This window comes from Taeniopygia guttata, chromosome 4A (assembly GCF_048771995.1).
Source record: "Taeniopygia guttata chromosome 4A, bTaeGut7.mat, whole genome shotgun sequence".
NCBI lineage: Eukaryota > Metazoa > Chordata > Aves > Passeriformes > Estrildidae > Taeniopygia > Taeniopygia guttata.
This window is the reverse complement of record NC_133029.1, coordinates 16,406,913-16,431,320: the sequence shown is the minus strand read 5'-3', so window position 1 is coordinate 16,431,320 and position 24,408 is coordinate 16,406,913. Positions and strand designations below refer to the sequence as shown.

Below are 24,408 nucleotides of genomic sequence, written 5' to 3'. Positions count from 1 at the left end.
TCAGAAAGCCTGCTCAGGTTCCTGGCCTGCTGGGTTTATTTTGTTAAGCTAAACCCCTGCAAGCTGACAGAGAAGGCCTGGGGTACGCCGGGTGGTTCACAAGGAAGCTGCCCCCCAAAATGTTAATTCTCCACAGCAGCAAAGCAAGGCTGGATTTAAAACAGCAATGAGAGAGGTGGGAGACCTCTTTGCCATAGAAAGCACTGTGTTATGGAGACTTCTTCCCTCTGGAGCTGCAGAAGGCTCTCACAGAGTGGGAAACAGGAGGTTAATGCTCCTTGGACCTTGAGCCAGACACAAAACCCAGGGAGCAGCACCTCTTCTGAATGTTGGCTGCATGGTGCCTGGACAGAGCATTTTTTATCCCAGGCATCACTGGGCTGGACTGGACCAGTGAGACTGAGGAGTAAAATCACAGAAGGGGCTGAAAAAGTGGGGGTTAAAATTCTGGGCTGGGTGAGATGATGGAGGGGAGGTTTCATCAAGGAGGGAGATGCATCCTGGGAAGCTTTGGGAAATCCAGGCAGGAACAGCTCTGCCTGCTGTAAGAACACAGAACATCCCACCCAGAGGCTCTGCGGCTTCACAACCACAAGATGAAAGCAACACTGAGGAAAACCCTGCTCTTCCCTGGTTGAACTCAATGCTAAAACCCCCTTCTGTGTCTGCCACATGGTTTCCCTCAAAGCCCTGAGCCTGCCAGCTTGGTGAGGGATGCAGTGGATGGCAGCAGCACCTCCAGGCTCTCTAGATCCGCATCTGGCATCCCTGAGAGCTGGCAGGGAGCACCTCATGTCACAGCTGAGAGCCCCCGGCCACCCGGGCAAGGCGTGGCTGCCAGCAGCGTGTGCTCAGCTCCAAACCGTGGTGCCAGGGCCTCTGCCAGAGGGATTGGTTCCTGCCCAGTGTGTGAGCCTGGGTGTGCAGAAGGGGAGGAGGAATGGAAATACCTGTGCAAACAGCTTGGGAAGTGTTGGGGGAGGACGTGGCCTCGGAGAATACAAATCCCCAGTGGCTTTGCAACCTGGCTTGGTTTTAGTGACATGGGGACGATGCCTTAAGTTTTAGCTTTCCTATTTTCCAGATTTTGTACTGCATTAGTATTTAACTCTGAATTTCATATAAAGTGTTAGCACGTTCTCCTCACAGTTCAGTCCCTTTCCAGCCCCAGAACCAAGGACACTGCTGCAGCTTCATGCCCAAAAAGTGCAAACAACAGGGAATGGAGGAGAGCAATCTGGGAGGATGGGACTGCATCGCCTGGAGCTGTAACTGGACAATTAACCCCAAAATGGAAATGGACCAAAACTTATAAAAGTGTGAAAACTCCTGACTTGGGTCCATCTTGGGTGTAGCCTCAGCCAGGCTCTTGCACTGCCCAAGGTGAATCCTGTGAAGGCCTTTTAATAAATCCCTGCTTTAATCCTTTAACTCTGTCCAGCCTCTGTTCCAGGAGCCTCTCAAGGCATCAGGGACCTGTAGAGTTGTCCTGAGGACAAAACCTCATTGACAGCATCTGCTGCAGGGCCAAAAGCTCCAGGAAAACATCTCTGGTGGCGAGCAGCTCTCAGCAGAGACATTCACATGCTTGGCACAGCCCCTCCCTGTCACTAGCAATGCTCCTTTCTTTAGATTGGAGCTGTAGTTAAGACAGCTGCTGCATCTGGCCTGGCAGACACTGTCCCAGAGGAAAAAGTATCTCGGGGGCAGCCTTAGGGACGTGGCAGAACTCCCTCCCTGGCAGGGATACTGGAACGCAGAGTCTGGAGCTCAAGGCTTGTCCCAGGGAGAAGGCAGAGAGGGGACCAGCACACAGCAATGTCCTTCCTCTGCCTGACCTTCCCAGCGTTGGGAATCAAAAATATCACAGGTGGCATTTTCCACCTTTTTGGCAAGATTGAAGTCGATTCTACTTAGCTTGGCTGAAAAATGAGACAATTTAAAAGTGCTGGTGTGAGCAGTGGGTTTTCAGGGAACCGTGTGCCTCCAAACCCCACACTTGGCTCCATTTTGGCAGTGGAAATCACAGCACCGTGTCCAGTCCAGTGGCTCCAGGCTGGGTGGGGAACGTGGTGCTGCTCAGACACTGCTGCCCTACCTGATTTTTCATACAGCTGAGCAAAACCACTGTTTCTGGCCCAAACAGAGGAACAGGGTGGATCTGTGCTGTATTAAAGGGCTTCTGGAGCCACACAGCTGCCTGCTCACCTTCAACCATCCAGCTGCAGAGGTGTGGAGGGCATCTTCTGAGCGTGCCTCACTGGTTTCCCACATTTCCTTTGAAATAGGAGCTACAAGGGCACGTTCCTGTGGGGAAGTGGAAGTTCCTGCCCAGCCCCACCAACCCCAACCACGCCGCAGCCGCCCCAGCTCTGCCACGTAACCCCACAGCACCTCGGCGCGAGGTGCCAGAGATGCTCTGCTGATGGGAAGAGCTCGAGCCGGCACACAAAGGAGGCAAGGATCCAGCTGTAAATTAATATTTTATAGAACACCAAGAAAAATCAGAGAGGCTAATTACAGCGATAATCATCGCGGCCCGGAGGCATTTCCATGGAAGTCAGGAATTACCCAGGATTACCTCAGCCCTCGCAGCAGCCCGCGCGGGAGGCGAGCGCGTGCGGCCGTGCCACGGCACCCAGCACCTCCTCCTGGGCCAGCTGGGGGTCCACAACCCAAAATGAAGAGCTTTGGCAGCCTCCTGGCATCCCACTGCAGCTGCACAGCCTTTGGCTTCTGAGCTGGCTGGGGTGGATGGAGGGGTGGTGGGGTTTGGGGCTGGGTGCTCCCCTGGGCCCCACTGTGCCTGTTTGTCCCCAGTGTCGCTGATGTGGGAGCCACCGCTGACCCCAAGCTGCCCAAAACCCTGAGGGGTTCAGGGAACCACTAGCAAAAACTTTGTGGATGTGCCCCCAGGGAATGTTTTTCCTATGGTTCATTAATTTACTGTTATTAACTGATATTTGCATAGTTTATCCAGCGATGGAATGAATTCCCTTGGGAAAGGGTGAATTCCCCATCAGCTCCTCACTTTGGAGGGTGGGGGCACTGCCCAGCTCCAGCATGGCACAAAGGTGGCTCATGGCAAGCCTGGAACATCCCCGGGAGCTCTGCAGGCTCCTGTCCCACAGCCCGGGACAAAGCCAGCCCAGGCACCTCCAGGGGGAGCGGCTCGGGGAGCAGAGAAGCCTCAGTGCAGCTGCTTTGTGCCCCTGAGCTGGAGCAAAGGACACTGCTGGTCTGCCACACAGAAAAACTCGGGTGGAACCCCACGTGTGCTGTGACAGAGCGGGGAAGAGCCCGGGCTGAGGCTGAGGGTGCTGAAGGTGCACAGATCTGTGGGTGCTGCGGTCTGCACCTTCCCCTCCCCCTGCCCTCACCCTCCCAAGCTGCCTGTGCCCCCCAAGCTCGGGGGTGGGAGAGCACCCGGGATTACAGGAGATGGTCTGGGGGCTCCAGGGGCTCCTGGGCAGTTTGCCACCCCTTGGGTTTGCTCCTGGCGCTCCGAGGGTGTGTGACGTGCTGAGCTGCTCCTGGCAGGGCTGAGGGCTCCGGGGCTGCTCCGAGCGGGCTGCGGGCACCGAGGGCTGCGGGCAGGAGGGGGCAGCTCTGTCCTGGGGGGCTGCTCACCCCTCCCGGCCAAACGTGTGTCCCCAAATCCCTGCCTGCTGCTGCCGCAGGATGTGCTGTCCTGGGAGCAGCATCAGCCTCCTCGCCCAGACCGGCTGCACTTCTGGCTCTGTTTGGCTTATGGAAAACTACTTCATTTTATGAGATAGCACCAGCACAGGGACAGACAGCTTGGCCAAGGCAGTCCAGGATGAATCTAAAATCTCCAGCCGAGTGTCCGCTGCTCGGGGAAGGTCCCTGGGGACACAGGCAGGAGGGACAGGAGCGAGGCGGGCGTGGGCTGCAGAGCTGCCCGGGCTCCCCCGGGCACGGCAGAGCTGTCCGGGCTCCTCCGGGCACGGCAGAGCTGCTCGGGGCACGGCAGAGCTGCCCGGGCTCCCCCGGGCATGGCAGAGCTGCCCTTACACCGCTGCCTGCAGAAGAGCCGGGCTTTGGGCTGGGACACAGCCTTGTGCCAGACCCCTTGGTCCAGCCGTGCTCAGGAGATGACAGCTGTCCCCTTTGGGGTGCCCTCGCCCTTCATCCATGCCGCTTTTCTCTTCCTGATGAGCTGGGGATGAGGAGCTCTCCCCGCTGCCTCCGCGCTGCTGGATGCGGCTCCTTCCTGACAAGCAGCGCTTAATCCCGCCCTGGAGCGCTCCGGGAAGGAATCAAAGCGTGAGTCATCTCCCTCCAAACCTCAAACCGTGTCACAGATTATCCCTCGTGCTGCTGAAGTTCTTTCTTCCCCCACACGCTCAGTGCAAGGGAAGCAAACGCGTTTCTTGCATCGCAGCTCCCGCACGGCTCGAACCACCCGTGTCTCTCCCGGCTCGCTCTGCCCTCTAGTAGCGGCTGCACTTACAGCAGTCGTAGAATCACGGCATCGTGGAATTGTTTAGGGTGGAAAAGCCTTCATCCATTCCCACAGTGTCGGAATCTGTGTTATTGATGATTCCGAGATTGTAGAAAGTCTCTGTCTGTCAGCCCCGTTGCCAAAGCAGAAGCCATAATTCGTCTGTGCTGGTTTCAAGGTTGTTTATTCTGTTTATCTCTAACATGTTCTGCTGCCCTGCCGCAGCTCTGTCCTGCAGGGCAGCGTGTGGGGCTCTGCCCTCAGTGGGATGGTACAAACATTAAATACCACAAACTACCTGTGCTGGATTTACAATAACGTGCCAATATCTGTCACCTACGTTGGACAGTGTGTCCCCAGCCTGAACCAACAGAAAAATGCCAACACCACAGTGAAACATGGAGGGCATGAAGAAGGAGAAAAAGGACAAGACACACCCAATTTCCTCCATCTTGTCCCCTTTGGACCCCTAATCTAGAATCCTAAAATTTTACTTTTTCACCTATGGCACACTTAATTATTACTTATATCAAACACTCAGAGCTTGTAATTCATCCTGTAAGATTGAAAACTCCTCTCCATGGGCAGAGATCACAGACAGTGTCTCTGGGGCTCTGTCCAGGGGGGTTCCTGACCCCTGCCAGGGTCCCAGACCTGCCAGGGCAGCCAGAGGGAAGCCCTGGATTCCCACACCATAGCACCGCCAAACCCAACATTAACCCGTGTCCCAAATGCCACAGCTTTACATCCTTTACATTCCCCCAGGGACGGTGACTCTGTCGCTGTTCTGGGCAGCTGTGCCAGGGCACAGCCCCTGCAGTGAAGAAATTTTCCTTAACGTCCAATCTAAACCTCCCCTGGCCCAGCCTGGGCCGTTCCCTCTCCTCCTGTCCCTGTTCCCTGGAGCACAGCCTGACCCTCCCAGCTGTCCCCTCCTGTCAGGAGCTGTGCAGAGCCACAAGGGCCCCCCTGAGCCTCCTTTTCTCCAGGCTGAGCCCCTTCCCAGCTCCCTCAGCCTCTCCTGGTGCTCCAGCCCCTTCCCAGCTCCGTTCCCTTCCCTGGACATGCTCCTGCCCCTCAATGGCTCTCTTGAGGGGCCCAGAACTGCCCCCAGGATCTGAGGTTTGATTTGTGGGTGCCCTGCTCTGCTGCACCCCCAGCCTCCAGCCCAGAGTTCCCCTTGGCTGCCCTGGCTGGGCAGGGGCATGGCCAGGGATTTGAGGAAGGGCTGTGGGGTCACTGGAGCCTGCCCTGGCTCTGCTGGCATCCTTGGCATGGACATGCAGCTGCTGGTCACTGGGGCTGGAGTGTGGATGTAGCCTGGAATGGGTTTGGTGTGGCTGGAGTGGGCTGGGAAGGGCAGAGCTCTGGGGTGGGGTCAGTGGAACTTGTCCCTGCCATGGCAGGGATGTTGGTTTTGGATGGTCTTTAAGGTTACTTCCAACCCAAACCATTCTGGGATTCTAGGACTCCCGGGATTGGATTTTGTTAGACCCCCAGGCAGGTGAGGCTCCTGCAAATATTTGCACTCAATATGGTCCAGTGCAGGCACTGGGGCACAAAGTTATGACATGGCTTAGACTGGAGGGCATCTCTAAAGGTCTTCTGGTCCAACCCCCTGCCATGGGCAGGGACACCTCCCACTATCCCAGGCTGCTCCAAGCCCCATCCATCCTGACCTTGAACACTTCCAGGGATCCACTTCTCTGGGCACCCTATGCCAGGTATCCCCACCCTCGTTGTAAAAAACTGCTTCATATCTGGTTTAAATCTACCCTCTTTTATTTTAAAACCATCACTTACTGTCCTATAACAACAGGTCCTGCTTAAAACTTAGTCACCATCTTTCTTGGAGCCCCTTTAGGCCCTGGAATGGGCTCTGAGGTCTCCCTGGATCCTTCCCTTCTCCAGGTGAACACCCCCAGCTCTCCCAGCCTGCCCCCAGAGCCGAGAGGCTCCAGCCCTCGGGGTATCTCTGTGACATGACCAAGGACAGGACCCCAAATCTCGGCCACCAGCAGCTGGTGACAGTGACAATCTGGGGAGGACGCCGCTTTTCCTGGAGCTTCATCAATACCCCGGAACAACCACTCGGCCTGGATCTGATCCTCGGGGAGACACCCAGGGACCCCACAGGGCACAGGTGAAGATGGTGGCAATGCCACACCTGGAGAAGACGATGCCCAAACCTCTCCCTCTCAGCGGAGCCGTGCCAGCGGGAGGATTTCCAGCGGGGGGAAGCGGCGGGGAGGCCGGGGCGGTGTGCGAGCCCCGAGGCGGAGCTGCACGGGCAGCACACCGGGGTGCCGGGGCCGCTCGGGGAGGCCGGGCGGTGTGCGAGCCCCGAGGCGGAGCTGCTCGGGCAGCACCCGGGGGTGCCGGGGCCGCTCGGGGGGGCCGGGCGGTGTGCCGGTGTGCGAGCCCCGAGGCGGAGCTGCTCGGGCAGCACCCCGGGGTGCCGGGGCCGCTCGGGGGGCGGTGTGCCGGTGTGCGAGCCCCGAGGCGGAGCTGCCCGGGCAGCACCCCGGGGTGCCGGGGCCGCTCGGGGAGGCCGGGCGGTGTGCCGGTGTGCGAGCCCCGAGGCGGAGCTGCTCGGGCAGCACCCCGGGGTGCCGGGGCCGCTCGGGGAGGCCGGGCGGTGTGCCGGTGTGCGAGCCCCGAGGCGGAGCTGCGCGGGCAGCACCCCGGGGTGCCGGGGCCGCTCGGGGGGCGCGGGGCGGAGCGGGGCGGGGGCGGTGCGGGGCACATGCGCCGTGCGCGCACTGCGGAGCGGCGCGGGCAGTGCCGGCGGAGCGGGGCGCGGGGCGCGGGCAGCGCCGGCGGCGGCCGCAGCCCCGCACGGCCCCGCACGGCCCCGCACGGCCCCGCACGGCCCCACCGAGACGCGGCCCGGCCCCGCCGGCCCGGCGGAGGTGAGCGCAGGGGATGCGGGGGGTCCCTGTGCCCCCAGGTGTGAGCGCGCATATGGGGATGTCCCTTCGCGGGGCATTGGGGGCGTCGCGGCTTTTTTGTGGGGGTCTCCCCTATCTTTTCATCCGTTTGGGTGGGTATCGGTGTGTGGAGGGGATCTCCCACCGCTCTGCATCCTGGCATGGGGGGTGGGTGATCTTCTGCTGCTTTACATCTTTCCGGTGGCGGGGGGAGTCCTTGCAGGGGAGGGGGTTCTCCATCCCTTTACATCATTTTGGGGGGATCCTCCATCCCTTCGCATCCTTTATGGGGGGTTCTTCCGTCCCTTCGCATCCTTGCTGGGGGGGTGGGGGGAGGGCCGCTCTGCATCCCCGTTTTGCTGCATCCCCCCCAGCTTTGCAGCCGTGCCCGGGGGCGGGGGGCTGTCCTCCATCCCTTCGCATCCTTGCTTTGGGAAGGGGCTGTCCAAGCTGCTCCGCATCTTTGCGTGGGGGGTCCCCCCACTTTGCAGCTATTCATGGACGGGGGTCGGGGGATCCTCCACGTTTTGCACCTTTGCCTGGAGGGGGTCAGGCTGCTCCGCACGTTTGCATGGCGGGGGGAAGGATCCCGGCAGCGCTTGGCACATTTGCACCGCGATGCTCCGGGCCTCCTGCACCCTTGCGCTGGGAGGGGAGGGGGTGTGTGCGCTGTCACTTCGCATTCCTACATGGAGAGGGAGGAGGACCTGGCTGCTCTGCACCCTTGCATGGGGGCGGGGTGGGGGCGGGGGGGCTTCACCTGACATCCTTGCCATCCTGGGGAGGGAGGATCCTTCACCTTTACATCACTGTGCGGGAGAAGCTGGGCCCACGCTTGTCTGTGCTCCCACAACCAGCACAGGGCAGGGCTCCTCACCCCCTGGCTGGGGAATTGGGGGGGGGGGGTCCAAATTGGGGGGGGGGCTCTGCAGGATGATATGAGGCTGGGACACAGAGGGGACAGTGCTGAGCAGGGCACAACCTGCTGTCACCTGTCATGCACGCCCCCCCCCCCCCCCCCATCCTGGTGCCCTCCCAGGCGTTTGGAGCCCTGCCGGGTTCAGAGCCCCCTTGGTGACCCCCCCAGCCCGGGCACCCCCCTGGGCAGAGCTGCAGGTGGGCCCAGAGCCCCTCAAAGCTGCCGAGCCCGGGCCTCCACGCTCAGTGATTCAGCTACTTGCAAGGAGCTTTAATTTTCTCGCTTCAAACTGGAGTTCTTGCTGCCTCGTGGCGGTGTGGGCGCGATGGATTACCTGCGGATTGAGATGCTTTCTAAGGGACTTTGTGGCTGCTCTGTGTGGCCGGCACAGCGGAGCCAGCGGCCGGACACGCTGCCGGAGGAGGGGAGGGGAGCGCAGCGCCGGGATGTGCGGGCAGCTCGGGAATGGCAGGATTAATAATTCATCTTCCAAACTTCAGCGTGCCAAGGCACACCCCGCACGCTGCAGCTCACTGCCTGGGTTTTAATGAGATTGCCGGGGTCATTTTCTTTTTGAAAAATGGCGTTTTGGTGGTATTTGAGTGTCTCGGTAGCTCCCAGGGTGACAGGTCGCAGAGCTCGGTGAGGAGGGCAGGGTGGTGGCGGCATCAGTCCGGCAGAGCTGCTCTGGCAGGCAGAGGGTTAATGTGCACCGGGCTGTGCTGTCGCAAACGCAGAGCAGGAGAAGGGCTCTTGCCCAGACCCCAAATGTCCGCTCCTTCTCCCGGGAGCTGATGCCCGCGGAGAAAACTGGAGATGAAGCATATTTTGCTTTGAGCTGTCATCTCCCTTGGCCCAGTTCTGAACCAAAGATGCTCATCCTCCATTTTATGGTGGATGACAAATCAGCCGCCGATGCCAAGATCTTGACAAGTTACGAACAACAGCCCTCGAGCCAGAAGTGTTAAGAAATAAAAAAAGAAAAGCAAGAACGCTTTTTCTTTTTTTTTTTTTTTCCCTTTTTTTTTGCAGAGCTGCTCATCCAAAAAGACACCCTCTGAGCTGCACCCCGCGGGCATTTCGCACATCTCTGAGCAGCGAGGCTGCAGCCAGCTCCAGGCTGGGATGTGCCTCCTCTTCCCCACATGCACCCGGAGTTTTGTGGGGTGCACGCCCGGCTGTGCTGGGAAAACCCAGGGGAAAAGGCTGGGGAGCAGCAGGGAGAGGCAGCCCGGCAGGGAGCGGGCTGGGAGCGCTCTGCTCCGGGGATGGAGATGCCAGCGCTGCCCGCGGCTCTTCCCAAAGGCAGAAATCCCCTCTCTGCTGGCCGAGGGTTTCCCCAGTTTATCAAAGCGCCTTCTATACTGGGGAGAAAAAGGCTGGTTTGTTCAGCAGCGTCCTGCCCGCAGAGCCCGGCAGCGAGCGGGGGAGATCCTTCTGGTAATGAGCTGGGCACAAAAGGGGAAAAAAGCTGTCATTGAAGATTTTCCTTTGGTGATAGAATCATTAAAAACAACACATGATTCCTGGGCCAGCAGGGATCTTTTGCAGCCAAAGCAGAGCTCTGTGCCGTGTTCCCACAGCCCCAGCCCCTGGCTCCTCCTCTGAAGATGAAGGCAGTGCCGCTGCTCCCGGGCATTCCTGGCGCAGGAAGCAGGCGTGGAGCAGCCGAGGGATGATGGAGGAGGGTCGTGCATAGTTTCATCCATAACTTTCCCCCTCCTTTGTCCCTTCAGCATTAGGGTATCGGGATGGATGTCCTTTTTTTTGGATGGATTTTGCCTGGATAGGGATACTCTGATCTGTATCCATAGCAGAGATAGAGGCAAAGGGTGAATGGGAAGGACCTGGAGAAGTGGCCCTCAGCTCCGTGACCACTGCCAGGGCTCCCAATTTCTGAGAAATCAAACAACAGAACCCAAACTCCGTGTTAACTGAACCCCAAGGAAAGTTCTGCCTGAAAATCCACTTGCCAGATGGGGTTGTTCAGCCTGGAGAAGAGAAGGCTCTGGAGAGGCCTCAGAGCCCCTTCTGGTACCTAAAGGGGGCTTATCAAAAGGAGGGAGAGACTTTTTACAGGGGGAAATAGTGACAGGCCAATGTGGAATGGCTTTAAACCAAAAGAGGAAATATTTATATTAAAATTTAGGATGAAATTATTGGCTGTAAGGGTGCTGAGGCCCTGGCACAGGGTACCCAGAGAAGCTGTGGCTGCCCCTGGATCCCTGGAAGTGTCCAAAGCCCTGGACATTGGGAATTGGAGCAGCCTGGGACAGTGGGAGGTGTCCCTGCCATGGCAGGGGGTTGAATGAGATCATCTTAAAGGTCCCTTCCAACCCAAACCTTCCTGTGATTCTGTGATTTACAACATTTGCTCTCACCTACCCTAAAAGAAACATCATTTAGGTAAAACCCCTGCAGCAGCCTGTTTGTTTTAAACCAGACTCACAGCAGGACGAGGTTTCTGTACTGACCCCAGGGTGGCGAGGCAGTTGCTTTTATGGCATCCTCCTAAGCAGGGCTGGTGCTGCAGAGCCCATCCCTCGGGAGCGGTGGGGGTTTAGAGACTGTTCAGTCAAGTGCTGTTCCTAGAGCTGAAACATTTTACAGAAGAAGGAGGGGAGGAAATATCCCCCAAACCAAACCACCAACGGTGGCATTTACTAACAAAGCTCCCGAGGAATATTTTTAGCTATGATTTCACGTTGTGCTGCACTTTGCTGTGCAGTGTTCTCTGGTGGAGTTGGCCCAGGAGGGGCCGGGGAGAGGCGGCAGCGGTGGGACACGGGTCAGGGCTCCAGCCCGGCCAGGGAGCCCTGGAGCTGTGCCCCCCGGCCAGCCCGACACAGCCCTCTGCCCCCTTTGGCAGCAGGGCCTGGCCCTTCCCCAGCTCCTCCCAAATCTGTCCTGGCCGGCAGGAAAATCCCTCTGTGCCACCCGGGGCTGAGACCTCTCCTCTGGTTTCACAGCGAGCTCAGCCCTGCCTTCCAGCCTCTCTGATATCCTGAGGATGGGGGACAAAACCACCACCCCACACCCGGGGGTTTTCAGCCTCTGAGGCATTTTTCCACCTGATGCTTTGCTGGGATGTTTCCGTGGCCCCAGACCATTTGTAAGGCCAGGCTCCTTTGGGATGCAGAGGTCCCAGGGAAGGGGCAGGCAGTGGCATCGTTCCTCCCATGCCCACCAGCCCCCAGTGCCACCCTGAGAAATCACTCTTGCTGAAGCCCTGCCCTCTGCTTTATTTGGGATCCAGCTGCTTTTAATCTATTTAATGAACCTTTGGACAGCAGCTCTGGAGCACCAGTCACCTTCCCAGGGAGCAGTGACATTTGTCATGCTGCTGGTGTTCTCAGGCACTGGGGCTGGCAGCAAATGAAGAAGTGGTGGCAGATGCATTTTGTAAATTGGAGCAGCGAGTCCTTGCGGTGCAGCTCCTGCTCCATTTTGTGGGAGGTAAATCAGCAGATCTGGCCCAGCTCTCCCAGGCAGGTTTTCCCCTGCACCACAAAGAGCCACCTGCACAGCTTTTCCTGGCTGAACTTCTCCTGAGACAACAAAACTTCAGCCCTTGTAGGCTCTGCTCTCCCCATGACTGGTAGGAAAGAAGGAGTTTAGGGCCACCTGAACCAGAGGTTGCCCCTCAACCATGAGGTGGCTGCTGGTGGCCTCTCTGCCCTCTGCAGGTTTGTCTTCTTGCTCTTTGAACCATCCCACGCTGGTTTCCACCACGCTGTGGCAGAGCTCCACAAATCGACACCTCGAGAAGCTGCTGCTTTCACACCTACACCTATTTCTGTCTGCTCAGAAGCATCACACACCCCCAGATCCTTCCCAACCCTCTTCTCTGCCAGATCCATCCTGCCAAACTCCACAGGATGAGCTCCTTCAGGCACCAACAACCCCACTGAGTGTCAGCTCTGCCTCTTGTCCTTTCCCTGACTTCAGATTCAGGGGTTTTGTTGCTCCTTTCACTATTTCAGGACTGCTTTGTGCCTCCCTTCTGCCCCCAGCCCTTCTTCACCCCTCCATTCCAAGGGTTCTGCACCACAAGCAGCCACCACAAGATGTGGCACTTCTTGTTTGTTGAATATTCACTTACAAACTTTTTTGTCCATGGTTAATAGGTTTTTCAACATATCTCTTGTTTTTTTTCACTACTCTGGCTCCTGGCATCTGACCAAAGATTTGCTGCCTTGCAAAAGCCTCCAGTTCCTGGCAGTGTCTGCTCCTCATGGCTCAGAAGGACCCTGGGGAGCCCAAATTGGGAAAGAGCTTTGATTGCAAGGGCTGAGCAAACAGACTGCCCCAAAGCCTGGCCCAGAACTGAGCTTCAGGCAGGGCTGATCCCAGCTCCCAGTCTTGAGGTGTTTGCTTCACCACACAGTACCCCACATCCTCCCCAAATGCAAGCTCGGGGTTTTTCCTGGCTGTCTGAAGAGTGAAGGAGGTTTCCCTCATTCCTGCTGCTCATGCACCCCTGATCCCATCAGAAATCCTGGAGGTGCCTCGATGGCAGCATGGACATCCTTCCCTCCAGTGCTGCCCATCTCTGCCATGGCTCCACTCCCACTCCAGGCTTCTCCTGCAGGGATCACCCACAGAAAACAAACCCCAAAATGGTTTTCTGCTCCACCACGGCTCAGTGAAGGAAGGTGGGAGCCAGGACATCTCTCCCTTCTCTCTCATGCCACACCAAGCAGGGCTCCAGGTCTGCAGCTGCTGGGTACTGTCCAAGCCAGAAATGTGCCACAGGGATTAAGCAGCACCTGAGAGATCTGAGGTCACCTGCCTGTCCCTCCTTGCAGGGCCAGCAGAGCACACCTGCTCCTTCAGGTGTGGATCTGCCTACAGGGCTGTAAATCACAGCCCAGTGGGAGAGAGTGGCTTTGGGGGCAGGGAGGGGATGAGGGCACATGGAAGGCTGGTGCCAAGAATGTAAGGAGCAATGACAGGACACAAAACTCCTTTTTTTGGATCCTGTTACAAAATGAGAACTGCTTTTCTGCCCTGATGGCCCCCAAGGATGTAAACTGCCAGATGCTGGTGCTGCTGAGGTGAAGGAGAACATCTGGAAGGAGCCAGCTGGAGGGGTTGCCCCTGGGTCAGCAGCTGCAGGTCACAGCCCAGCCTGCCCTACAGAGACTGGGGCAGCTCTTCTTGCCCAGAACTCTCCTGGGACAGCAGCGGCTGCTCCTCAGTGCTGCCAGCAACTCTGGATTTGAGATGCTGCTGGTAGTTTGTTCCTTGGGGCAAATTGTTGGAATCTGTGGTATTGATGATTCTGAGATTGTAGAATGTCTCTGTCTTTCAGCCCCAAAGAAAAAGTCATAATTGGTCTGTGCTGGTTTCAAGGTTGTTTATTCTGTTTATCTCTAACATGTTCTGCTGCCCTGCCGCAGCTCTGTCCTGCAGGGCAGCGTGTGGGGCTCTGCCCTCAGTGGGATGGTACAAACATTAAATACCACAGACTACCTGTGCTGGATTTACAATAACGTGCCAATATCTGTCACCTACGTTGGACAGTGTGTCCCCAGCCTGAACCAACAGAAAAATGCCAACACCACAGTGAAACATGGAGGGCATGAAGAAGGAGAAAAAGGACAAAACACACCCAATTTCCTCCATCTTGTCCCCTTTGGACCCCTAATCTAGAATCCTAAAATTTTACTTTTGCACGCGTGCCACACTTAATCATTACTGATATCAAACACTCAGAGCTGGTAATTCATCCTGTAAGATTGAAAACTCTTTTCCATGGACAGAGATCACAGACAGTGTCTCTGGGGGCTCTGTCCAGGGGGGTTCCTGACCCCTGCCAGGGTCCCAGACCTGCCAGGGCAGCCAGAGGGATGCCCTGGACTCCCACACAAATCAGCATCTTAGGGCACAATAAACAGCTCATTTCTGTCCCATGTCCTCCCCTGCCTGGTCAGCTCAGCTGATTCCCTTCCAAGCTCCACCACTGGCTTTGGAAGCAGGTGGGAAGCTGGTGAGTGTCTCCCCTCACCTGTGGCATTTCCCAGTACAAGATTTAGAGTGATTGGCTCTCTCCAGTCACAGGGAAAAGCTGAGTGATGGGACAATCCCCACAATGCACCTGAAACCTGAACCAGTGCCTGGCTGGTCCCATTTCTTCTGTCTTCCCCCTCCAAGAAATCCATGCTGAGTTCATGGCTCCCATTTTCCTCCTCCTGCATCCTGACCCCACCTCACTGAGGGCTCCTGGCTTCCTTCTACTCAGGACACAGCAAAATCCCACAGGTTTTAATTCATGTACACGATCCTAGAGCCTGCACCCAGAGCATCCCTGTCCTTGGGAGCCTTTTCCTGAAGGTCTGAAGAAAAGATTTTGCCATTCCAAATCACGCCCTTGACATCTTGGAAATCACCTGTGATACCAGGAAGAGCAGGAGCAGTGCTGGGCACAGCTCAGCATCCCCTGCTGAGGCTCTGGCCAGGTTCAGTGCTCAGGATTTGTGCGCAGCCTCTTGGTAGAAATGAATTTGGCCTCTCTGGAGTCACATGCAGCCCATCCCCACCCAGAGAACTGGACTCAGGACAGGCCTGGAGGTGACAGGTTTTAGGTGAGAAGTTGGGATTTCAAGGCAGAAGTCAGAGGTGTGGTTCTGTTGGTGCAGCAGGTTGAGAGAACTCTTGTCAGGGGAGGGCTGTCCGTGGGTTCTGATCCCTGTGCTCCATTAACTGGGGGATTTGGAAAGCATCTGTTCCTGTGATTTGCTCAAAATTTCCTTTATAGGCTGTCCTTGCATAAAAATGTGCCAAACTCCTCCTCGGTTCCTTCTGCTGCAAGCTCTGAGTCTTGTTTGGCCTCTTTGGGGTGAGATTAAAGGGATTTTCCTCCTCCAGGGATGCCCTCCCATGGCATAATCTCAAATGCTGCCACCATACCCCTCACCCACTGTCTGCCTCTCTTCCAATCTGTCCCTGCTGGGAAGTTTCAAACCACAAAATCCTTTTTTTTCCTTCATTCTGCTCCAAGGTCCCCGTGGGGGCTGCGGGCTCAGGTGGCCCCAGCTCCCCCTGGGTCCCCTGTGCAGGGACAAAAAGCCCCAGGTGCCACAGTGTTGGAATCTGTGGTATTGATGATTCCGAGATTGTAGAAAGTCTCTGTCTTTCAGCCCCGCTGCCAAAGCAGAAGCCATAATTGGTCTGTGCTGTTCCAAGGTTGTTTATTCTGTTTATCTCTAACATGTTCTGCTGCCCTGCCGCAGCTCTGTCCTGCAGGGCAGCGTGTGGGGCTCTGCCCTCAGTGGGATGGTACAAACATTAAATACCACAAACTACCTGTGCTGGATTTACAATAACGTGCCAATATCTGTCACCTACGTTGAACAGTGTGTCCCCAGCCTGAACCAACAGAAAAATGCCAACACCACAGTGAAACATGGAGGGCATGAAGAAGGAGAAAAAGGACAAGACACACCCAATTTCCTCCATCTTGTCCCCTTTGGACCTCTAATCTAGAATCCTAAAATTTTACTTTTGCACCCGTGCCACACTTAATTATTACTTATATCAAACACTCAGAGCTTGTAATTCATCCTGTAAGACTGAAAACTCTTTTCCATGGACAGAGATCACAGACAGTGTCTCTGGGGGCTCTGTCCAGGGGGGTTCCTGACCCCTGCCAGGGTCCCAGACCTGCCAGGGCAGCCAGAGGGAAGCTCTGGATTCCCACACCAGGGCTGTGTCCAGTGGCCGTGGCCGTGGCTGTGGCCCAAGGGGATGCTGAGAATGGCTCTTTGTTCCCTGGCTCTAATTGCTGGGCCCGGGCAGCTCGTTAAGGGCTCTGCCCTGTGCCCTCCCTTCCCTGCAGCCCTGGGACGTGCCAGGGCTCAGCTCTGAGGGCAGGTTTTGGGGTGACCCATAAAACCAGCTTGGGGTGAAGCTGCCTCAGCTCTTTGCACGGCCTGGGGGGCTCGGGGGTGCCCAGAAAGGGGAGGGGGTTGTACATGGCCAGAGCAGAGCCTCTCCTGCAAATGCTGCCACCCAGGAACGGCAGAAATGTGATTTTTGGGAGGCGGGGACAGCACCACATCCGTGAGCAGGGGCTCTGGGAGCACTGGAGGACACAGAGCCCGCTCCGAGCCCAAAGCTCTGCGGAGGGCTCCGAGCCCAGCCCTTGGGAAAGGCTTTGGGCTCCTCCATGGGGGGAGCTGGAATTTGCATTTGAAAGCAGCGGAGGAGCTGCTGCCGCTGCTGGGAGCGCTGGCCGGGTGCTCTCAAAGGGAAACTGTTCTGCCCAGAGCTCCCGGGGCCAAAAAATGGGAACTCCGCAGATCGCTGGCTCCGAGCGAGCAGCATCCCTGGCTCCGCGAGCGAATGATGGGAGCGGCTTTTTTGGGAAAGATGGGGATGGTGGGGAATGTTCGGGACGTGAAACGGGGGGATTCTGCTCTCTGGGAATGCTCTTGGTGCCCTCTGGTCAGCACTGCCACCAGTTTGCTTTGGGAGCTGAGCTGAGCCCGGATGCACTCGTGGCACTCAAGACCCCTTGTGTGAGCCTGTGGGGTCACTGCCTGTCCATGTCCCCGTCCCAGGGTCTGTGCCCCTGTCCCTGTCCCAGTCCCAGTCCCAGGGTCTGTGTCCCCATCCCAGTCCCAGGGTCTGTGTCCCAGTCCCAGTCCCAGGGTCTGTGTCCCCATCCCAGTCCCAGTCCCAGGGTCTGTGTCCCCGTCCCAGTCCCAGGGTCTGTGTCCCTGTCCCAGTCCCAGTCCCAGGGTCTGTGTCCCCGTCCCAGTCCCAGGGTCTGTGTCCCAGTCCCAGGAGACACCACAGTGGATAATAAATGCTCCTTTTTTGCCTCTTTTCCCAGACTGTTTCCCACCAGTCACCCTTCACATCAGCAGAGTACCCTGTCCCCAGCACCCCACAGCCCGTAGTGCCCACCCTTCATCCTTCCCTGCGGCTCCCATGGGTGCCCTCAGTGGGGATGAGGCCTTTGATATCCCTACATCTCCTTAAACGCTGTAGAAAATGAACCATCCCCAGTTCAGGGGGGACAGTGCAGCAGGGGACACCCAGGGATGCTGTGGGGGTGCACACAGGAGTTATGGGGGCACACAGAAATCCTGTGAGGACACCCAAAGATGCTGTGGGGGTACACACAGGAGCTATGGAGGCACCCAGAAATCCTGTGGGGACACCCAAAGATGCTGTGGGGGTGCACACAGGAGCTATGGGGGCACCCAGGGATGCTGTGGGGGTGCACACAGGAGCTGTGGGGGCACCCAGAAATCCTGTGAGGACACCCAAAGATGCTGTGAGGGTGCACACAGGAGCTATGGGGGCACCCAGGGATGCTGTGGAGGCTCACACAGGAGTTATGGGGGCACCCAGGGATGCCGTGGAGGCTCACACAGGAGTTATGGGGGCACCCAAAGATGCTGTGGAGGCTCACACAGGAGTTATGGGGGCACCCAGGGATGCTGTGGAGGCTCACACAGGAGTTATGGGGGCACCCAGGGATGCTGAGGGGCCATGCAGGGAGCTGGGATGAGCTGGCCACAGCAGCTTGTCTCAGTGTAGTTTGTGCACAAATAAAAGCCTGGAGAGCCTGCAGTGAGCTGGAAATAATGGCATTACAAGCGCTCCCTCGCTTCTCTTTGGGCTGGATGAGGCTTCTCGGGGCCAGCTGAAGGGCTGCAGCACAGGGCAGTTTGCTCCTGGCTTGAGCACAGCTCTGGGAAGTGAGTGGGAAAGGACACGGTGACACAGAGGCAGGGACATCCACACCTCCAGCCTGGCATCCAAGGTTTGCACCCCCAGAACGCATCCATGCCCTGCTTGGAAAAGTCCTGCTGCACCTGCCCCGTCCCGGCGTGGGCTGGAGGAACTTCTTGGAGGAAGCTGAGGGAGTGTGGGGGAACAGGAAATGGTGAGAGTTGTGTATTTGGATTTTTCCTTTCCCAGGAGAGGCGTGAGGGCTCACCATGCCGCTGGTGAAGAGGAACATCGAGCCCCGGCACCTGTGCCGGGGGGCCCTTCCCGATGGGGTGACGAGTGAGCTGGAGTGTGTCACCAACAGCACGCTGGCTGCCATCATCAAGCAGCTGGGCAGCCTCAGTAAGTCATGGCACAGCCACCCCGGTGGGGGATGGTACCGGGATGGCACTGGGATGGCACTGGGATGGCACTGGGATGGCACTGGGATGGCACTGGGATGGCACCAGGATGGCACTGGGATGGTACTGGGATGGCACTGGATGCCAATGGGATGCTCCAGTCACTCCCACTGGTTTCAAACACAGAGAAACAGGGGTTGTGTGAGAGCCATGTGGGCTGCAGCCACTCCTAATTCAGTGGGAATTATCCAGATTGTTGAAAAGAGGAGGATGCGCCTGCTTTTAATTTTTAAATTTTATTATATATATTTATTCATATAATTTTACAGAATTAATTGTTTCAAAAATAAATTATTATTGTTATTATCAATTTATTTTATATTATTCTATATTTATTATATTTATATTATTAGCTATATAGATATATAGCTATAGATATAGATATATACTTATATAGATACATAGATAAACTTTAATCTTTGGGGGTTTTTTTGCCAAGCTCAAAATGGGGACTTGGTGACATTTTGAGACCCATTTTCCTCCCACAGCTGATTTGTGCAGTGGGGGATGGAAAGCTTTTCAGGAGCCCCTTGCTTCTCCACTTGGCCAGAAATAGGAAGGTCAGGTGAAGATTTAAAATACCCCAAGCTATTCTTTTTAAAATTAGAGCTTTTTGAGGAAGAGAGGTCTCTATCAAAGGTCTAAACCCTCAGCTGTCTTCCTGCCCTGGGACTGATCTCAGCAGAAAAGGGGCAGATGAGAGCACTGCACACACCACTGTGAAGGTTTAACAGGGGCAACTTATTTCATGCAGAATATCCACTTAAAATAGAGAGAAGCTATTCATCCCCCCGCTCTTTCACACACCTCCAGAAGTAGATTCTGCTCTAAAATACTCCCAGAAAAATAAACCCAGGACATAGGGAGCTGCTGGAAGTGCAGTGGCTCACACGAGCAGCACCCATGTCTGCTCAGCTTCTTATCCAGGGGAAAAGGGAATCAAATGGGATGGGATGGGATGGGATGGGATGGGATGGGATGGGATGGGATGGGATGGGATGGGATGGGATGGGATGGGATGGCATGGCATGGCATGGCATGGCATGGCATGGCATGGCATGGCATGGCATGGCATGGCATGGCATGGCATGGCATGGCATGGAACAGGTGCTGTAGCCTACAGGTATCAGCAATGCTCTGCCAGATACTCACTCAGCACCATGATAGGAATAACCCTAATAAAAAGCTAAATAATCCTAAATAAATAAGTCTAAATAAATAAGCTGTTGTAGGGATGCACTGAGAGATGCAGGAAAAGAACTGATAAAGTGAAACAAATTACAGATCCTCCCTGCTGTGGTACTGTCCCCACTGCCCTGCTCTTGGCTTTCTACCTGGGCTGAATTTCCCCAGGTCACATTGTGTGACGGTCATTTTTTTGGTAGATCTGTCCTGATGGATCCAAGGGCTCTTTGGGGCACTGTGAATGTTCTGTGTCCCTGTGGGTGCTGCTCACACTGGAAAGGGGTGCTCGTTTGGGCTCTCCTGCCTCCTTGCAGCACTTTGGGAGAGGATGAGACTCAGCTCCTGTTACAGTGCGCTCAGGCCATGTTGTCCCCATATCCCAGGACCCCCGTGACTCTGATCAGATAAACCTGGACCCCTCCTTCCTGCCCTGATGGAGTTGGTGCAGAGCCAGAGAAGCCCTCCCTGTCCAAAGCCTAGATAAACCCCTGACCCTTCCTGTTTGCCCTTTTGCCCCTCTCTTTCCCCTGGACATGGCAGAATAAAAAGCTGGAAAACCACATTGGGGTAAGAGTCTCTTTTGGAAATCTTTGCCCATCCCCTGATGTTCCTCCTCTCAAGGCCTCGGATCTCTGGGATAACCTGATAATTTAGGGGCTGAGAGAGGGGGAAATGTCAAGCTCCCAGAAATCCAGGCTGGGGGAGAGCACCCCAGGGAGCCAGTGGGGAGGTGGGTGGTGCAGGGGATGGGCTGAGCTGGGCGAGCCACCTGCTGTGGTGATGGGCGCGTTGTCCCCTGCCAGGCAGGCACGCAGAGGACATCTTCGGAGAGCTGTTCAACGAAGCCAACAGCTTCTACATGAGGATGAACTCACTGCAGGAGAGGGTGGACCTGCTGGTCATCAAGGTGACGCAGCTGGACTCCACCGTGGAGGAAGGTGAGGGGCTGGGGCTGGTTTGGGCTGATGTCCAGGCGTGCTCTGGGGACCAGACCCCCGCCATGCCGTGCTCGGCGGGCTGAGGCCACCCCTGCATCCCTTGTCCTGCCTGTGCCCCCCAGTTTCGCTGCAGGACATCAACATGAGGAAAGCCTTCAAGAGCTCCACGGTGCAGAACCAGCAGGTCGTGTCCCGCAACTCCATCCCCAACCCGGTGATGGAGATGTACCAGCGCTGCGACAAACCCCCGCCCCTCAACATCCTCACGCCCTACAGGTACGGGGCACAGCTCTCCCGGGGGCTCTGAGGGGGTCCTTTCCATGAGAAGGATCAGGTGTGCCCCCCATTTGTGTGCTGTGCTGCCTCCCCCATGGCGTGGGATGCTTGGAACGCGTGTCCACAGCCTGCAGGTGCTGGCTGCTGTGTTGGATGTGTCTGTGGTGGGGCAACAGCTCACGGTCACGATCATACCAAAGCCCGTGGGAAGGGGAACAGGGGATCTTCTCCTGTGGCTGGTGACCCTCTCTCTCCTTCCCAACCCCCAGGGATGACAAGAAGGACGGCCTCAAATTCTACACCGACCCCTCCTACTTCTTCAACTTATGGAAGGAGAAGATGCTGCAGGCTACAGAAGACAAGAGGAAGGAGAAGCGCAGGCAGAAGGTGGCTGAGGGCAGGAGGGGGACAAGGGGGCTGGACCTGGGGACAGTCACCTCCTGGTGCGCTGGGTGCATCTCACAGGGCTGGGTGATGCTCCCCAGGGACTGCTCCTGGTCCGGAGGAGCCGGGCTGGAGGTGGAGCCGCGGCTTTGTGTTCCCGCAGGAGCAGCGGCTGGTGGAGGACTCCACCCGGGAGGTGAAGAAAGTGAGGAAAGCCCGCAACCGGCGCCTGGAGTGGAACATGATGGCGTATGATAAAGAGTTCCGGCCGGATAACAGGTTCTCACCATCCCCCTATCACATGGCATCATCGGAAGGATCACTGTCCCCAGATAATAGGCAGGTTCTACCTCCTACACCTTCAGCTCACCGCTCTCCTTTGCTTTGCTCTTCCTCTCGTCGTTGCGGGGGACGTGTTGCCCACAGCAGGGTCGGGGTGCTCAGCTGTTAGCCTGTGGTAGCTTCATGAGTAGCTGGTGTCCCCAGGGTGTCATCCTGGAGCTCAGGAGGAGCCTCGGCCCTGGGATAAAACCGGAGCACTTTCCGTTTCGCAGCTAAGGGAAGAGAGTGGTTCAGCTCTGCTGTGTCCTCCTCCTCTCTGCTCTCACTCTGCTGTCTCGTACATCGATATTTTCATGGCTTTTTCTTGTTTTGTCGTCTCAACCCCAAAATACCCCCAAACCCACACCCCCTGAGCTCCCTCAGGAGTACAACAGTGGGCTTTTCCTGTGCTGCACGCAGGTCCTACGCGTCGGACGCTGCCGACCACTCGTACCCGGCCAGCCCCAACCACCCCGCGCAGCTGCTGGCCCCGGCGGCCCACCTGGCCCCGGCGGAGCACAAGGAGGGGCTGGCGGCCACCAACCCCCCGGAGCTCGTGTTCCGGCCGGCCCCGGGCAGCCGCCAGAACAGCCTGACCCGCCTGCAGCAGCCCCACGCGCCGCCGCCCCCCGAGGCCGTCCTCAACGGGCCCAGACCCCACCTAGTCAAGGATTACGGGTAAAGCTTCAGCCTGATTGCTGCTGGACGGGTGTCCAAAGGAAGGGAGGCTTGGTGGGGGTCTGACCTCCCATTTCTGGGCTGACGGAGCAGCAGAGCTCTCCTCTGCAGCTTCCATGGTTCAAAACCGCTGGTGAGACTCAAGGCCAAATCAGTCAGGGGCGCTTTTAGGGTAACATCATCCCAGATAATGGGGCAGAGTGGATGGAGGGCTTCTCCCTGGGGTGTTGCCTGCTTTCCACCACTGCATTACCCATAGCCCATCCCACCAGCACACCTCCACCACCAGTCCAACTCCAGGACAGAGCTTTCATTGGGGTTCAGAGCAAACCAAACCAGCTGGGTGCTGGGATGAGTGATGGATGCTGGAATGGGTGATGGGTGCTGGGATGGGTGATGGGTGCTGGGATGGGTGCTGGGATGGGTGATGGGTGCTGGGATAGGTGATGGGTGCTGGGATGGGTGATGGGTGCTGGGATGGGTGCTGGGATGGGTGATGGGTGCTGGGATAGGTGATGGGTGCTGGGATAGGTGATGGGTGCTGGGATAGGTGCTGGGTGCCATCCTTCAGTCAGCAGTGCTCTGGCAGCCAGGAGGGCCAGGTGTGCCCTAGAGGGCATCAGGCCCAGCATCACCAGCCAGGCAAGGCAGGAGATTGTCTTGCTCTGATCTGCACTGGGGCAGCCTCACCTTGAAAACTGGGGGCAATTTTGGGCACCATAATACATTAAAAAAAAATTGAGGTGAGAGTGTCCAAAGGCGGCCATGAAGATGGCAAAGGGCTTTGAGGAGAAGCTGTGTGAGGGAATTTGGCATGTTCAGCTGGAGGAGACTGAGGGGAGACATCATTGCAGTCCACAAATTCATGAGGGGGAGCGGAGGGGCAGATGCCGATGATCTCTTCTGTCCAGTGACAGGACCGAAGGGAATGGCCTGAGGCTGTGTCAGGGGAGGTTTAGGTTGGATATCAGGAAAAGATTGTTCCCTCAGAGGGTCGTGGGGCACTGAGGAGGCTCCGCAGGGAACGGTCACAGCCCCAAACCCGGCCGGAGCTCCCAAGGATGCCCAGGGTGGGACTCTCGGGGATGGAGCGGGACTGGGTGACCCCCGTGGGCCCGGGCTCTGTGATTCCGGCGGCGCTGACCGCTGTGCCCCCATTGCAGCCCGCAGCCGGTGCCCATGGCCGAGTACTTCGTGCCGCCGGCGCCGCCGCCGCCGCCGCCCGTCATCCCGTCGGCACAGACCGCCTTCGACAGCCCCATCTCGGCTCCCCCCGCGCTGGGCCCCGGCTCGGCCGCGGCCCCGTCCTACGCCCCGTCCCCGCCCCCGGCGCCCCCCGGGCCCTACTCCGCCTCCCCGCCTCAGCCCGGCCCCATGGGCCCGCCGGTGGCGCCGCCGCCGCCGCCGCCCGGCCCGCCCGCCGTGTCCGCCTCGCCCGCGCACTCCGCCTCGCCGCCCGCCGCCGCCGCCGAGCCCCGCAAGCCGCCGGTGCCGCTGGTGCCCATGAGCGACGCCCGCAGCGACCTGCTGGCCGCCATCCGCAGGGGTGAGTGCGGGCACCGGGACACAGCCGAACTGGGTGGCGCTGCGGACACTGAGGGGATGATGAGCTTGGTGGCCTCGTTATGAGTGAAAATGTGTCCAGCCAAATTTAAAAGGAAAAAAAGAAAATATTTATTTTGCAGTCAAATCTATCTAGCCAGCCACAAGGAAAGAACAGAGCCGAGCCCGGGGTCGGCCCTGGGTGTGCAACAAGGAGTCAGCCTCAGCAGAGGTTTTCCTCCATGCCCACACACCTCCAGCCTGGCACAAGCGGTTTTTATAGGGAAAATTCCACCTGAGGCCAAGGTTTCGGCAGTCAGTCTTTTCTTCTATTCAGAGTCCATAGGTTAATAAGATTTTCTTTTTTTTGGTGCTGAAGAAGAACAATTCAATGTCCAGAGTTGGTGAATCTCTTGATGAAATTTACGGGAACGCTGCATTCACATGGATCTGCCCGAGGATTTCCATGAGATCCATCTCGGGTCGTTCATGTGATGATCAGCGCCTGGGGTCCCCGTATCTCTCCAGACATGGCCCATCTCCCATCTCCTGGCCAAGCCACATCCTTTTACTTGTAAATCGGGTTTCAACATACACCTGCGAGGGTGGGGGGAGTCCTAAT

The 24,408-nt window shown here is 57.2% G+C and overlaps 1 protein-coding gene across 3 annotated transcripts in view; it reads left to right on the top strand.

The window, feature by feature from the left end:
* The first annotated feature begins 7,223 nt into the window (after nucleotides 1-7,223).
* LOC100221700 (actin-binding protein WASF3-like) overlaps nucleotides 7,224-24,408 on the top strand; it is a 28,187-nt gene continuing 11,002 nt past the window's right edge. Inside the window, exons 1-8 of one of the 3 annotated variants that reach the window (XM_041716213.2) lie at nucleotides 7,224-7,377; nucleotides 18,251-18,403; nucleotides 20,451-20,585; nucleotides 20,708-20,861; nucleotides 21,131-21,248; nucleotides 21,409-21,524; nucleotides 21,987-22,244; nucleotides 23,408-23,790. In XM_041716213.2, coding sequence (XP_041572147.2) covers nucleotides 18,271-18,403; nucleotides 20,451-20,585; nucleotides 20,708-20,861; nucleotides 21,131-21,248; nucleotides 21,409-21,524; nucleotides 21,987-22,244; nucleotides 23,408-23,790 — 1,297 coding nt within the window. In that variant the 5' untranslated portion in view covers nucleotides 7,224-7,377; nucleotides 18,251-18,270. Of the gene's footprint in view, nucleotides 7,378-18,250; nucleotides 18,404-20,450; nucleotides 20,586-20,707; nucleotides 20,862-21,130; nucleotides 21,249-21,408; nucleotides 21,585-21,986; nucleotides 22,245-23,407; nucleotides 23,791-24,408 lie in introns of those variants that run through there. The other 2 variants (XM_030272873.4, XM_072929253.1) reach the window with 2 other exon arrangements.